Source organism: Plectropomus leopardus, chromosome 7, assembly GCF_026936395.1.
Source record: "Plectropomus leopardus strain MGB_pleo_1.0 chromosome 7, ASM2693639v1, whole genome shotgun sequence".
NCBI classification, from domain to species: Eukaryota; Metazoa; Chordata; class Actinopteri; order Perciformes; family Serranidae; genus Plectropomus; species Plectropomus leopardus.
The window spans coordinates 2,939,416-2,955,601 of NC_142182.1; the positions used below are offsets into that span (position 1 = coordinate 2,939,416).

At 37.8% G+C, this 16,186-nt stretch overlaps 2 protein-coding genes across 3 annotated transcripts; both read left to right on the forward strand.

The window, feature by feature from the left end:
- Positions 1–1,128: 1,128 nt before the first annotated feature.
- LOC121949696 (hyaluronidase-like) lies at positions 1,129–7,560 on the forward strand. The gene is made up of 4 exons (XM_042495426.2): positions 1,129–1,225; positions 3,357–4,281; positions 4,540–4,629; positions 6,280–7,560. The coding sequence occupies exons 2-4, from the start codon at positions 3,364–3,366 to the stop codon at positions 6,607–6,609; spliced, it is 1,338 nt and encodes a 445-aa protein (XP_042351360.2). The 5' UTR covers positions 1,129–1,225; positions 3,357–3,363; the 3' UTR covers positions 6,610–7,560.
- A 140-nt stretch (positions 7,561–7,700) lies between these two features.
- LOC121938119 (hyaluronidase-like) lies at positions 7,701–16,080 on the forward strand. 2 transcript variants are annotated; one of them, XM_088079651.1, is made up of 4 exons: positions 7,701–9,153; positions 13,399–14,351; positions 14,838–14,927; positions 15,519–16,080. In XM_088079651.1, the coding sequence occupies exons 1-4, from the start codon at positions 8,841–8,843 to the stop codon at positions 15,933–15,935; spliced, it is 1,773 nt and encodes a 590-aa protein (XP_087935777.1). In that variant the 5' UTR covers positions 7,701–8,840; the 3' UTR covers positions 15,936–16,080. The 2 variants fall into 2 exon arrangements, with proteins under 2 accessions (XP_087935777.1, XP_087935778.1); XM_088079652.1 differs by having other exon boundaries at positions 9,013–9,153; positions 13,394–14,351.
- The last annotated feature ends 106 nt before the right edge of the window (positions 16,081–16,186 follow it).

Below are 16,186 nucleotides of genomic sequence, written 5' to 3' on the forward strand. Positions count from 1 at the left end.
TAGGAGGGTTTCCATTACAGATTTGCGCAAAACTTAGCGATATTTTTGAAATGCAAGATGACTGCGTTTCAGCTGAGTGATGTTCTCAGTGAAATTCTATTTTTATTTTTTTCATTTTTATCTGTCCTTATTTCAATCTTCAAGCTACGGCACAAATTTTTCTCTCGGGGATACAAGTATTGAGTCCTAAAACGCGGAAGTCCGTTAGCCTGTTAGCACTTCTGGCTCCCTCGTCTTAAAGTCTCTGGGTTTTTCGAATGTTTTTTTGGTAAAATGCCTGAAATAAGAGCTGTGGTTAACACAGGCTAAACTCATTGAGACGTTTTGTTCTGCAACATAAAATACGGCCGCTTAAACCCAAATTCTGACCTTTTAAGGTTTTACTCGTCTTAAAAAAGGCAGTTGCTAACCAGCGGCTAAATGGGACCACAGTGTTTATCGGGGACGTTAGACGTCATCACAAAAACTCATTAAACCCACTTGTCCGCCTTTACAGCTTTACAGAGTCGCACTCCAACTTGTAGATTTATCTGTTTATAATGTTTTTCGATCGTGTTTTAATGTGTTTTTACAGTGTTTGTAGTTGTGACGTTTAATACGTGCAAACACGATGTAATTCGTCTTTCCTTCACCACTCTATAATGGATACCCATTTTATCTTTTTAAAAATGTTAAAGTTTAACTGTGATACTTTACCGATTTCTGGTTGTTAATATTTATCTTTGTCAAATGTAAACATAAATGAGACCACGATAAAATTAGAAAATTAAATAAATATACATATATTCCAAAAAAGGTGTTACATCGTTACATCGTTACATAGTGTCACATCAAAACAAAAAGTGGAATTTTAGGAATTCAATGGTGCCACTGAAGTAGCTGAAAACTAGTGTAATGTAACAAACTTTTTTTCTAGCTGCTGCAACGCCATAATTTCTCTTTTGGGGATCAATAAAGACTTATTTTATTGTAAAATTGTTTAATTGTGATCCTTGACTGTTTCATATGTGCTGTATATGAATATTTATCTTTGTCAAATGTAGATGCAACCATGATAAAATTGCAAGTTAAAAAAATATACGTCCAGGTCAGGACATCAGGACATGGGTCAGATAACCATCAGTCAGAGTGAAGAAACAGTTTCCTCCGACACATGAAACAGTAAAAAAGCTGCGACGTGGAGAAATTTAGAAACAGTCGACACTCCCTCAGCAGAGAGCAGCAGGTAGGAACTGGTGACATTTTGTAAAAAATGTGAATAATTGTAATAATATGATTTGAAATATGTGTTTCAATTACTGTATTTATGACGATAAAGGAGAATATTAAATATATAATATGTGGATTCAATTATCTCAACAGTTTGTTTCTGGAGTTTCTGCAAATTTTGTTGCAGTAGGTAACTTATTTCAAAAAATAAGATGCTGCACAATGTCAAATCTATGTTTAGTTTATATCCAAGAAATCCTTGGCTACAGAAACTTTTGTCATTATAAACCCCTTGAAATCTAGATCAACATCAGTTTCATAGTGTCTTAAACTATTTAACCCTTGAAACCAAAGCAAAGTTTAATTTCTTGTAAAAGCACAAGGAAAAAGGTAATGAGCAACTTGGCAAAAAAAAGTCCAGCAAATGGTGTAAGGTGACAAGAAAAAAAAAGGAAAATTCAAAAATTTAAGGGGAAAATATCCAGAAAACTATATTTTAACCATATATTTAAAATGATGTCTTAGAAACAAATGTATACATCTTTTTTAGGATTTTTTTTGTGTCATTTTCTTTTCTCTTTTGCATATTTTCAGGTCATTCAGATTTCAGGTTTTTTTTTTTTAAGAAATTTTGGTTTGTTTACTATTTTCCTGCTGAATTTTGTGTCATGTTTAGTTAAGTTGCTCATTGCTTTCTATCCATGTTTAAGACAACAGTCAAACCAATATGCTTATGTTTTAAATGGTTAAGTAGATTTTTGATTTAAGGGGTTTAAATCAAGAGCATATGATTAACATTTTCTCTACATTAAATGATAATGTTTTTTTGTGAGGGCTCTTTTTGTGAATGGTTTTCTTGACAAGTACAAGTGAATATGTATTTATTTATATAAAAGGGTTGTTAATATCACAGATGTGTTTTGGGTGATTTTTATTCATTTATTGGGACTGACTGGGATTGACTTTTTTCCTTCATTGGAATTTGATCTGTTTTTTTAGGCGTCTTTTTTATGTATTTGAGTTTACTTCAGTTCTCCTTTAATTAATACAGTTTTTAATGTCACTGGTTTTAATATAAAGTATTTCTTCATAAAGATGAATTTTGAATATAAGTTTGGTTTCATCTTTTCAATCATTTTGGCCTGAAGCAGGATCGAAACGTTGTCTTGAATAAATTTGTGTGGCGGGAAAAATGTGTGCAGGCGTCACCTTTTTCCTATGCTGTTTTTTCATAGCCTTGATGTGGATATAACTACAACTTCTCGATCACATAACGACACTTCACGCAACATGTATTTCACACCAGACCCCGACCGGTATGGGATTTTTGAGACTGACACCGATACCGATTTTATAATAAAAAAATTGCTGATTACCGATATGGAAACTGATATAGTGAATTTTTGAGCTGGAATGAAAAAATCTCATTTCTATGCAGATTGTACACTGATTTTGTAACTTTTAAACAACGATTTACTTATTTAACACTGAACACAAACAGAAATAAATAATAAATAAAATTAAAATAAATATCAATACTGTATGTGTTCAGCATTAGTCTTTGCTGACCATTCAAATAGAGAATATAAAAATTAAATACACGTCAGTACTGTTCAGTCTTTGCTGACCATTTAAATACATAACAAATACAATAAAATAAATAGATAAATACACATCAGTACTGTTCAGTCTTTGCTGACCATTTAAATAAATAACAAATACAATAAAATAAATAGATAAATACACATCAGTACTGTTCGGTCTTTGCTGACCATTTAAATAAATAACAAATACAATAAAATAAATAGATAAATACACATCAGTACTGTATTAGTCAATTGCTGACTATTTCTAAACCACCCAAGCATCGTTTTCTGCATTATATGGTCTGTAAAAATGTTTTCTTATCGCCACATATCTGATGCCGATATACTTTGATGTATCAGTAAAAGACTCATATTGGCCGATAATATTGGTCAGGCTCTATTTTACTGTTTCGACACTAACGACTCCTCAAAACTATCCTTAGAAGCTAATGATTCCCCAAAACCAACTTGTGCACGCAAAGTTATTTCAGGGGCTCTGTGGGATGCAGAGTGGAAAGAGTGTCAGACTGAAGCTTATTTGTCTTTCCTCTATCTGTCCAGAGCCGTCATGAAGGCCTCGTCCTTCTTGTCCTTTGTCGCCCTCTGTATCATCGGATCTATCACCACCATCCCAGCACTGCCTCCCACCGAGCCGCCGCTCATTCACGACCACCCCTTTGTGGTCATATGGAACGCCCCCACCGAGCACTGTCGCCAACTACGCATCCCTCTGGACACCGCAGCCTTCCAGGCGGTGACCACGCCCGCCGCAGCACCCGGTCAGTTCCTAACCATCTTCTACGAGGACCGCCTCGGCCTCTACCCTAAAGTCGATAGCGCCAAGCGCAAGCGCTATAGAGGCGGAGTCCCCCAGAACGGCAACCTGACGGAGCATCTGGCCAAGGCCCGGGGTCAAATCGATCACTACATCTCCCAGGATTCCTCTCCGGGGCTGGCGGTCATCGACTGGGAGTCCTGGCGCCCCCTGTGGGACCAGAACTGGGGATCAAAACGTATTTACAAGAAGCTGTCCATCGCTCGTGCCCTGCAGATGGCCCCATTTTTGTCATCAAGGGAAATTTCCGAACTGGCCAAAAGCCAGTTTCAGCTAGCCGGGCGGCGCTTCATGGAGAAGACCATCAGCCTCGGCATCGGCGAGCGTCCGAGCCGCCGCTGGGGTTTCTACCTGTTCCCCGACTGCCACAACTACGGCTGGGAGAAGCCCAACTACACCGGGAAGTGCTCCACGAAGACCAAGAAGCAAAACGACCAGATGCTGTGGCTGTGGGAGCGCAGCACCGCCCTCTTCCCCTCCATCTATCTCCACCTGAACCTGAGAAACTCCCCGAAAGCCTCGCTGTTCGTCCGCAACCGAGTCCAGGAGGCCTTGAGGGTGGCCACGCTGCCGAAACGCCCTTACACAATGCCGATCTACGTCTACTCCAGGCCACTATACCGAGACCAGACCGAGAAGTTCCAGAGCAAGGTGAATACTTAAAACCCTACTGTACTTTACTAACCTAACCCCACTTCTGTGAAACTTCTGTGCTATTAATCATTTTACTCAGGAACTGAAAACTTTTGAGAAGCCAACTTCTCCTATAGCTGCCAAGATATTTTTGAATAGAAGCTTTTCACAGGTATTTAAACCTTTAATCCTGGGGTGATTTCTCTCAGAAATACGGGGAAAAACGCAAAGCTGCCAGTACTGATCGGGTCTTTTGTGTGTCTCGTCCTCCTGCAGACGGACCTGGTGAGCACTGTGGGAGAGTCTGCGGCTCTGGGAGCTTCAGGGGTCGTGATGTGGGGAGGAAGCAAAGACTACAACAACAAGGTAAACACACTGGTTGGACTGGTCTTCTTCCAGGCAATATATGCAAATTTAAAAAAAAAGTATTTGTAATCATTCTTCTTCGTCAACATGCATCATGACACTGTGTGTAACCTGCTGAGATTAAGGAGAAAAAAGCTGAGAATTACAATCTTGCTGACGGATTTATGGCCTTTCTAGGATTTTTGGACATTCCTCAGATTGTAGGACATTTCTGGGATTTTAGGATTTTACACACGTTTTCAGGATTTGGGACCTTTCCATGATTTTCGGACCTTCTTTGATTTTAGGACATTTTTTTGATTTTAGAACATTTCTAGGATTCTTGGAAGGTTTTTTTTAAGTTCTTAGCAAGTTTCTCAGATTTACTACATTTCTTGGATTTTATGATGTTTCTAGGATTTTAAGTTTTTCGTTGGATTTTGGAAAGTTTTTTTTTTTTTAAATGTTAGGACATTAGGGGCTTAGCAAGGATCTCTGAAAGGGGGTGCAGGGGATCCTCCCACTTTTTTGGATAAACAAGCTCTTTTTGAATGCTTTTTGTATATATAAGGTGCCAGTTGGATTTTTATAGTGAATAGGAAGATAGTTGTGGGGCCACCCAGCACCTTTTCAGGGTCCAGATTTGGCCCGCAGGCCGTAAACTCGTACTCGTACACTGTATGGGTGGTAGTCTTTGCAGGTCTGAAAAAGGGAAGATAGAGGACGAGGCTTTAATCAGCAAATAATTATTCTGCCTTGGTTTCCTGTTTCAGGAGGAAGTGGCAGCCGTGACGCTGCAGGTTTTTATCTCCACTGACAGATGTGAAATAACTCATTTTACTTTTCTGCTCTTTATGTGTGTTATCTTAATTTATTGTTATTTGGTGTTGATGTAAGCTGTTTTTGTTCGTTAATATAACTGAATTTATGCTATAGGCTTCAATTTAAATTTAGAAACACAGTTGACATAATTCAACAATTAACACTTAATTTTAATATAAATGTGCCATTTAAATATGTGACAAAATTGATTACTTTTTTCTGCAGATAAATTCTCTTTAAAAAAAACAAACAAAACAAAAGCCCATAATTTCTTTCTGTCCTAATCAGAAATGTAAGAGAGCAGTTTTCTGCTGCTATTTGATTCCTAATTAAGACAATCTGGTAATAGTTGCTTCACCTTGTCAATATGGACTTTAAAACTACTTTGAAATGCAAAATAATTTAATTGAAAACATGATTTTAAAAAAGCAATTAATCGCAAATAACTAGAGATATTCTGTGATTTTAAAAATTAATTGTTGCTAATTCTAGTTTGAATATTAAATATCTTGTTAATGACTAATTAGATATAGGTTAAAAAGAGTTTTTAGTTTCATGCATTCTGTTTTTATTGTCCCAACTTTTTTTTTTAATATTGGGTCTGTTTAATAATGTCATATTTTCTTGTTTATTTATTTTTTTTATTAATCTGAATCTGAAAAAAGTAACTAAAGCCATTAAACAGATGTAAAGCAGTAAAAAGCACAGTATTTAAATCTGAAATGTGAAGCTGAAGTATAAAGTATCAGAAAATTAAAATTGATCGGTAGTAAAATACTTTGTTTCCTTCTTCCTTTGATCTTATAAAACACCTGAGTCTCACCTATAAACCCCGCCCCCTCCCTTTAGGCGGCCTGTCAGTCTTTGTCCGAGTACCTGACGTCCACATTCGACCCGTACATCGCCAACGTGACGGCGGCCGCCATGCTCTGCAGCGAGGTTTTGTGCCAACAGAAGGGCCGCTGCGTCAGGAAGAACTACAACTCCGCCCACTACCTGCACCTGAACCCCGCCTACTTCAGCATCCTGCGGGCCGACAGGAAGTACGTGGCCATCGGTGTTCCCTCCGCCGCCGACCTGAAGGCCTGGGCCGAAAACTTCACCTGCCAGTGCTACGCGGGGCGGAGCTGTTCGCCCAAACTGTCTCAACCGACCAAAATCAAACTCATCTGGGTTTAACTTTTCGCTGATCCACAGATTGCATCACTGCCTTTAATGCCATGAAAGATGTTGTCATCTGCATCACATAAGCATCTGTGTTTATTTTATAATATTTCTGATGTGGAAAAACTACACATTTTGCAAATATCAACATTCGGCACAAAACTATTTTTTTTTAATTTAAAAGCAAAAGGGACCTTTATCCTCAGAAACTGAGCAAAATGGCCCGATTTTTTCAAAAACATGGAAGGAAGTCAACAAGCAACTTCAGAAGAAATGACCCCTTAAAAAAGCACAAATTTAGTTTTAAAAGTACAAGAAAATTACCCAAAAATTAGCAGAAATAAAAGAAAAGTTAAAAAAGGAAAAAACTGAAAAAAGCAAAAGAATAAGTAAATTTTTTAAATTTTAAATTGTGAATTCATAATTACGATAATTATAAATACAATTAAATGGAAATTTTCCCCTAGCTTTTTTCCTACTGATTTACTAATTTCTTGCAATTTACAGGACATTTTTTGACAAGTTTCTTACCTTTTTTCCATGTTTTCAAAATAAATCACACCGAATCGCTCAGGGCTCAAAGATTTAAATGCGTGTGAAATGCATCTGAACGCAGCAAAAAAACCTGATGTCAATCCAGGTTTCTAAGGATTAATAAATCTTTTAATTTGATCCTACTTTTTTTCCCCACAGTTTTGTTGTTTTTAATGACAAACTGATTAAGTCGAGAAATTATATTGCTTCAATCACTCGGGACAGTCCTCTGGATTTAGAAAAAGTGACGTGATAGAAACAAAAATAAATAAATAAACAAATCTGTATAGCATGAAGTATGAACAATTTTTAATCTAAAATCATAGTGGCATCATGACAACAACATGGCATTTATAGGGTTAAAATTTTGAAAATTAATGAATATTTGATACTTATGACTGCAGTAGAAATAATAAATTATGATATTTTTGCAAGCTTGATTTTGGTGTGTGCATAACTGAGATAACGAGAACGCATTTTAACGCCAGGTTTAATACAAAATGCTTTTTTCCAGAAACAGAAGCTTGTCGACTCCAGGTGCAAATGGGGCCAAAATTCATTGCACCTCGGGGTCAAAGTTCAACACATTTGAACTTAAGTGTCCCACACACCTCAAACTCAACACTGGAGATAAATTGACGCTGCTGAGGGAAGACAACAGCTTCAGGCTCGTAATGTCCGATTTTAGGAAATACTCCGACATTCAAAAAATTACACTGTTTTTGATTTTGATTGTGGGTTTTTTTTTTGCTTCACATTTAACCCTTTGAAACCTCAACAAACTCATTTTCTTTCAAAAACGTGAAGAAAGCAGTGAGCAACAAAAGAAATGAACCAAAATTATCAAAAAATGTAAAAAGCACAAACAATTACCTAAATGTCATGTTTATTTTAAAGGAAAAAAGTTTTAGTAATAAAGTAATTCTAATAATGATGTGTTCTCCTTTAGCTTTTTCCTTAAGACATTTTTCCATGCCTTTTTTAAAGTAGTTTTTGAGATCTACTAATTTGTTGAAATTTATGAAACATTTGTAACCACGTTGCTCATCACCTGTTTCCTCTTGTTTTTGAAAGACGTTGCACCAGCTGGTTGATTTTTTTCAAAAACATGGACAACAAGCTACCTAAAAAAACATGAACCAAAAATTAGCAAAAACAAAATTATTTTTTAAAAAGTAAAAAAAAGAAGAAAGAAAGAAAATGTCAGAAAATCATAGAAAAATGTTTTATTTCATTTTTTTCCCTGTAAGATAATTTCATTATCAATATAGTCTTCTAGACTTCTCCCTATTTTTTGATAATTTTTTAATAAATCTACCCCCTTTTAAAGCTAAGTATCTTATCACGTTTATTCTAATTTCTTGCAATTTTTTGGACATTTCTTGACATGTTTTTGAAAGAAATCAAACACTTGGCTCAGGTTTTAAGGGTCAAACAGCTTGTGAAAGGCGTCTGAACGCAGCACAAGAAAACTGATGTTGATCCAGGCTTCAGTTTGTGATTCTGAAGCTGAAATATGCTGACTTTAATTTTGACTTTGAACAGAAGTTTATGAAGACGTGTGATGCAATCCGCCGAGCATCTTTTTGATGTGATTCATCGCTCTGATGATGAAACCTGGTAGATTTCCTTCGACTGGGTACATTTCCAACCACAGCTGACCAAAGTATAAAACTTTCTACATTCTCTGCGTGTCCTGACAGAGTCCTCGTATGTTTGTCCACACACTGTCCTCATCCTGCAGCTTCCTCAGATATCTTCCTCCAGGCACCGAGCGAAGGAGGGGAGCTCATCAGGACGTCCTAATAAAAAGCAGAGCGCCTCGGGCCTGCAAATCATTCTGCGCCGACAAGTTTCCACAAGTGTTTCTGCCTGTAATTGAAGCTCAGGCAGCAGCTTATTTAAAGAGGAGCTATTTAGACTCCCAGAGGAGAGCGAGGTTGAGTGTTTATGAGCAACAGGTAATAATTTCACGGCTCAGCGAGGACGCTCTACGGACGGCAGGAAGTTGGACTTCCAGAGCAGGTTGGTGCTCAGTTAATGACGTCTTATTTAATCGTCTCATTAGGGTTCAGAGGTTTATTGGTGTTTTTTAAAAACCTCAAACATTATTGGGGTCGAGTTCACCGGCGGCTGTTACACTGTTTAAATTAACAGGATTTGAACTTTTTACGGAAGTCATAAAACTGTCAGTTTGTAAGCAGCACTGAGACAAAGATACTGTAGTTATACATCTGATCCGGTGACCTCGTAAAGATACGGAGGCCAACAAAGTGTGTAAAACTATCAATCAATGGTTTTAACGGTGATTTATCGGTCCATGTGGCAGAGCAGGTGAATCACAATGTAACCGATCAATCTGCGAAGACCGCTGAACGATCGGAGGGTAAAAATGCTCCAAAGGGCAGATTTGAGACGGTTTTGTAGGAGACCAAAGATTTAAGACCGCGATAGTGTGAAGACAGCGGACTATATTTAGACGTAAATGTATCTGTAGCATCTGTAAGGTGTCTCGTTTCAGCTCAGTGTTTTTGTTTTTCAGCTGAGCCTTCATGACTGTTGATAATATCAGAAAAAAGCCAAAAACGCACTAAAGATTTGTCAGTATCATCAGCTGGATGATGAGGAAATGGGCATATGACATAGACATAAATATTAAAATCTGTTTTATCTGCATAGAGTGCCTCAGAGATGACGTTTTTCTGTAGGACGACACAGAAACAGAAATGTTTCCCTTGACATTCTTTGGGATTTTTCCATTGGATTTTAAATTATTGCAGAAAATAAATTATGCAGCAAACAAATGTTTGTGATATTTACATGTTTTGTTCAGCAGGATAATCTTCACAAATGAACTCCACTTTCATGCCTATTTTTTAGGCCTAAATGCAATCGTCAGAATTAAAAAGCTAACATTAGGCTATAAGGAATTACATTATGGTGATGTTGCCACGGCAACGAGGCTGTAAAGCCGCGTTCGCGCGCTTTGAAACCTGGAATGACATCAGTTTATTCGTGCTGCATTCAGACGCTTTTCACAAGTATTTAAATCAATTAAACCTGACGCAACTACATTTTAGATTTAAGAGTCAAATATTCACCCTCCTACAGCTCTGCACATAAAACGTTGTTTTTAAAATAGGGCTTTAAAAAATATTATACATTATGATTTTCTGCTTTCAATCATAAATATCAAATATTTAAAATAATTCTGAATTTTAACCTTTTAAATGACAGGTTTTTGTCATGATGCCATTATTTTTTTAGATGAAAAAACACACAAAAAAAATATGAATAATTTTCAGTATACTACATGCAAAGTTGTCTTTTTTTATGATCACAGCCTGCCAGCCTAGTAGCCACACTGATTGTGACAGTGCACCTACGTATATAAAGTATATAATACTACACAATATGGTTATACTATATAATACTATAATACTATATGATATGGTTAAAAAATGGCATCAAGTGGAAAGTATTAAAAATGACAAATTACAAGGCAAAAATCCAGAATGACACCCAGAAATAATACAGTGCATGTTTTTCTGCTTTGATGGCTGTGAGATCAACAATTACAGTTTGAATGGGTTTCAATGGAGCATTTTTTGCATTTAACTGTCTGAAACTATTTAGTTTCCACAGTGTATTTTAGACTTATTGTAGGAGCTGAGCTCGAAATTCGAAGATTAAACAAAAATAAACAATCTTTAGAGAGATTTATGTCATATGCATGAACACAGCCAAAATTATCAAATGAAGAATGAAAAGTAAAATGCACCAAACCGTCTCTAAGGGTTAAACAAGTTTTCCAGTTTCACATTTCTCTGTAACTGAAATCATTGCTGTTTTGGGGAATGAAAGCAGTTTGAAAGCTGCATTAATGAATATTTTTGGGATCCACAGTCTCAGTCAGTGAGGAGGAGAAAAGGTTGTTGACATTTCAACATTTTTTCAGTTTGGTTCGTTGCTTCTGTGAACTGAGATCAACAGAAAAAACAACTGAAGCCGCTGAAGCTTCATCCCTCAACAATGTCTGAGTCAGCCGTTTGTCTGCGGGATATTAAAAACACATAAATCTTCCCCAAAGTCAAGACATGTGGAATCACTGAATTATGGAAAACTTTCAAACTTAACGTGACCTGAATTTTCCTCTACCAACCTACTGGGCCAAAAAAATAAGAAAAAAAAAGAAATATGTGGGTAACTGAGTGTTTAAAGGCTACTGTTTTTAACTAAAGCAAAATGTTTCCAGACAAGTCAAACACATAACTTAAGACGTCAAATAATAAAGTCATTAAATCATTTAAATAGTGTTAGTTTTACAGGAAACTGAGCACTTTGTGCAGCTGCAGTAGCTGGATTTAACCCACTAAAACCTAAATAATAACATCAACTAAAGTCTCCAGAAAAAAAGATTCTGCCACAGTGAACATCCTCGTAGTTTCTGTTACAGCAAATATTTATTTTTAAAAATTCAAAGAAAAAAATTTAATTTAAGTTTCCTTAAAGAATATAAAGTTTTTTTTATGGAAAAAAAATATTGCTACAAATAATTGTAAAATGGCACAACACAACATGAAATGGGAGAAAATTTGCATTAAATGAATTTATATACGTATACATATATATTTAAATCTTTTTAAAATTTAAATGCACTAGTATTATCAGCATAATTATTTTAATTATTGAAGTGATCCTACTAATTATTAATTTTTTTTCTCCTTTTCATTTTATTTACTTTGTTCAGTACTGGTCTAATTATTGGGCTTTTTTCCCCTTTTATTTATTTTATGAGGTTATATTTATCCCATCATGTTGTCATCTGTGTTATGTGAACTATTATTTGTCTGTAAACAAAAATCTATAAAACAAAAATCCAAAAAACAATGGCAGCAGACAATATCTCAAGCATCTTAAAATCTGACTTTTGTCGTTGTCTAATTAAAATATCGAATAATTTGAGATTCAAATAAAATCTTTGTATTTATTTTAGACAAATAATAACATCAGGTTTAGTGTTTATTTTATGCTCAAACTTCCAGTCAAACTGCAGCTGCTGCAGGAGGCTGCTCTTCTCTTGATGAAACACTTTGAGTCAAAAATGTAGAAATCAAAGCTACAAAATCATGAAGATTTGATAAAAATCAATCAGTTTACCTGAGCAGGATCGCGCTGCTGAAGTCATCTTCTCTCCCAGAGACTCTGCCAGGTGCTGCTCTCTCACACACACACACACACACACACACACACACACACACACACACACACACACACACACACACACACACACACACACACACACACACACACACACACACACACACACACACACACACACACACACACACACACACACACAGACAGAGCATGTCAGTCTCTCTTCAGTTAAACAGACTTTTCACATTAGTTTTATTGCAGGAAGCAGCTGAGTCCAACTTCCTGTCAGCTCCTCTGCAGGAAACGCACTTGGAGCCACTGAGATTCTTTATTTTTAAAATCTAAACTCTTCAATTAAATTAAAATTTAATATATTTTCAATAAGCCACATTTATGTAAAAAAAACACATGCAATTTAATCCATGGTTTAACCCTTTGAAACCTGGACTGACAGCAGTTTTCTTGTGCTGTATTTAGATGCCTTTTACAAACCATTGGTTTGTCTTTCAAAAGCAATTAATTTTAACTTAATTTTAACAAAAGAATAAAAGATTATTAAATAATTGGGGAAAGATGTCAAGAACATTATATTTATAATTATCATTATTTTAAATTTAGAATTATGTTACATAAAAAATATAATGTCATGCATAAAATACTTTTATTTAATTACTTGTTGTGGCTATTTTCTTGCTTATTTTTTAATTTGGCACTAATTACAGGAAAAGTAAAGAAATATTTTAGACTTTTTTTAATTTACTTATCTGTGTTGAATTGAAATCACTTATTTTTAGAAGAATCTCTGTCAATGACATGCTGAAATCTTTTAAATAAATTACCACGTGCAGTTCAGTCCCACCATGTGCTCGCATTGACATCAGCAGCATCCTGGAACGTCAACAGCAGACGCAGATTCATACCTGGAGCGAAACATGTAGACGTGGAAGTCTACTGAAAAAGCGGCAATATGTGATGACTTGGGATGAGGACGCGACACAAGCTACTGAAATCCGGAAAAAGTTTGCCCACTTCTAAGCAAAACTAGATTTATTTGAGTCATTTTGACCTCCTAATGTTTCTGACCTGTTCTTTTGTTTCCTCGCAGATCAGATTTCAAAATGAACCAACTCAAACTCCTCGATAGCAAGCAGCATTTCTTCTTCTTCTTCATCTTCATGTTGTCTCCGCTGCGCTGCGTCCGAGCCTTACCGAGGACGGACCCTCCCATCCACCCCGGCCACCCCTTCCTGTTCATGTGGAACGCCCCGACCGAGCTGTGCGACATCCGCTTCGGCATGCCGCTCGACCTCTCCTACTTCCACTTCGTCAGCAGCACGCTGAGGTCGGCGACCGACCAGAGCATCTCCATATTCTACACCGACCGCTTCGGGATCTTCCCCTACGTGGACGAGGACACCGGCGAGATGTACGACGAGGGCCTGCCGCAGCTGATAGACCTGCAGGAGCACCACGAGCTGGCCGAGGATGACATCGAGTACTACATCCCTTCAGACCGCCCGGGGCTCGCCGTGCTCGACTTTGAGGAGTGGAGGCCGCAGTGGGTCAGAAACTGGGGCAGCAAAGACATCTACCGAGAGATTTCCATCGAAACGGTAAAGAAGAAGAACCCGGCGCTGTCTGACGACGAGGCCGAAGATCGGGCCAAGATCGTGTTCGAACGCGCAGCCAAGAGGTACTTTCTCCGATCCATCCGCATCGGCAAACGGCTGCGGCCCAACAGACTGTGGGGTTACTACCTCTACCCCGACTGCTACAACTACGACTACAACCAGGACATGGCGGGCTTCACCGGAGAGTGTCCCGCCATCGAGAAGGACAGGAACGACGAGCTGATGTGGCTCTGGAAAGATTCCACGGCGCTCTTTCCGTCCATCTACCTGGAGGTGGTGCTCAGAGACTCCCAGCAGGCCCGGCAGTTTGTTCGCCATCGCATCCAGGAGGCCATGAGGGTGTCGACGCTCCCCAACAGCTCCTACTCCATCCCCGTCTACGCCTACATCCGCCCCGTGTACAAGGACAGCGTGGACGAGTACATGTCAGAGGTCAGACACGCCGAGATCGCTCAAAAAGACCTTTTTGTCTCTTTTAGTAACATCAGGCTTCATGCAAGAAGAAAAACAAACACATTTTCTCTCGTTTTCGCTCATATCCTGGATTGGCTCTTATTTTGTTAGTATCCGCTGATTTTGGGGACTCGCCAATGTTTTCTTATTTTTGCTTTTCTGTTAATTTTACGAGTGGTCAATAACGCTCGTTACAAGATAAGAGAAAAAAAATTTGCTTTTTAGAGTCCACAAATCGTTGTCCAACACAAGGAAAAATAACCTTGTTACCGCTTTTCACTTCCGTTGTGTAACGCCCTCCGTTTATGACACGTCCTCGATTACAACAGCTCTGATCAAAACTGGTTTGTTAGATAATACCAAGCTTCAAGAGTCTAGAACAGAACCAGTTCAAGAACCAGAGCGCCAGAGCTAATCTGATGGAAAAAGGGTACGATTGGCTGACTAATTTTTTATTTTTTGTAGTTCGATTTGGTGAACACCATCGGAGAAGCTGCTGCTCTCGGCGCCGCCGGTGTCGTTTCCTGGGGAGACATGAACGTCACCGACACAGAGGTAAAAAGTGACATCACTCCGGAGGTTTTCTCTTCATTTTATGACTTAATTTAACCCTTTGAAACCTGGGTAATTTAGCTTGATTTCTGTCTAAAATCTGCAATGAGCAAATAAAGAGGAAATTACCCAAAAATTTCAAGAAATTAATAAACTGAAAAAAGAAAAAGAAAAAAGAAAATTACCTGAAATTTGTGATGAATAAATAAAAATAATGATTCTAATAATTATCCTAAAACTTTAAAAAATCAACAACCTGATAATGATTTAAGAATTCTAATAATTGTATAACATGCTTTCAAATATGTAATTATGATAATTATCGATTTATTTTTTCTTTTTCTTTTCCTTTTTTCCCAAACATTTTTACCTAGCTTTTTTAAAATATTTTTTTAAAATATACAAATTTCTTACAATTTTTGAAACATTTAACCCCAAAGTGCACGTCGTCTTTTTTCCCATGTTTTGGAAAGAAATCGCACTTATTTGCTGAGGACTTATAAGAGGCGTCTCAAAGCAGCACGAGGAAAGTGTTCGTTTCAGGTTTCAAAGGGTTAAAAACCACTAACGACTAAATATCCCACAATCCTTCAGGACTCCTGCTTCGACGCTCGACGCCACCTGGAGCACGTCATGAACCCGTACATCGTGAACGTCACCACAGCAACGCGTCTCTGCAGCGAGGCGCTCTGCCAAGGCCAAGGTCGCTGCGTGAGGAAGCAGTGGGACGACGACGTCTTCCTCCATCTTGACCCGCGCCGTTACCGCATCAAGCCACAACGTGGCGGCCCGCTGATTGTGAGCGGCGGTCTGTCGCAGGATGACATCAACTGGTTCGACCGCAACTTTGACTGCATGTGCTACAGCGAGACGGCGTGTCGATCGGTCCTGACGTTCAACGTCATTAACCAGGCCTTCGTCACAACGGGGAGTGGAGGTGCTGACAGGCCCCGCCCCCTCCTGCTGGTGACCACGCTGCTCTGTTTGAAGTACGTCGTGATGTGGATGTAAATTAATAACACAAAGACGACACCTGTGACTCGCGTGTGGTCACAGTTAAAGGACGATTCCACTGTTATTTTCTTATTTTATATATTATCATTATTTCTGACTGTTTGTTCCTGTGTTTGCAATAAAGTTGTTTTTAATTAGTTTATCCAAATCTCTCATTCACATGATTTTCTTTTGGAATATACCAAAATTATCTTTAAAATGCATCATTATTATTCTAATTATTATCATTATTATTATTGTTATAAATA

Excerpts from the sequence above, each read along its gene's own strand:
- LOC121949696 (XM_042495426.2), top strand. The coding sequence starts at position 3,364 with ATGAAGGCCTCGTCCTTCTTGTCCTTTGTCGCCCTCTGTATCATCGGA. Across the intron at positions 4,282-4,539 it reads CCGAGAAGTTCCAGAGCAAG|ACGGACCTGGTGAGCACTGT; the intron begins GTGAATACTTAA and ends GTCCTCCTGCAG. Across the intron at positions 4,630-6,279 it reads GCAAAGACTACAACAACAAG|GCGGCCTGTCAGTCTTTGTC; the intron begins GTAAACACACTG and ends CCCTCCCTTTAG.
- LOC121938119 (XM_088079651.1), top strand. The coding sequence starts at position 8,841 with ATGTTTGTCCACACACTGTCCTCATCCTGCAGCTTCCTCAGATATCTT. Across the intron at positions 9,154-13,398 it reads AAGTTGGACTTCCAGAGCAG|ATTTCAAAATGAACCAACTC; the intron begins GTTGGTGCTCAG and ends CTCGCAGATCAG. Across the intron at positions 14,928-15,518 it reads TGAACGTCACCGACACAGAG|GACTCCTGCTTCGACGCTCG; the intron begins GTAAAAAGTGAC and ends ACAATCCTTCAG.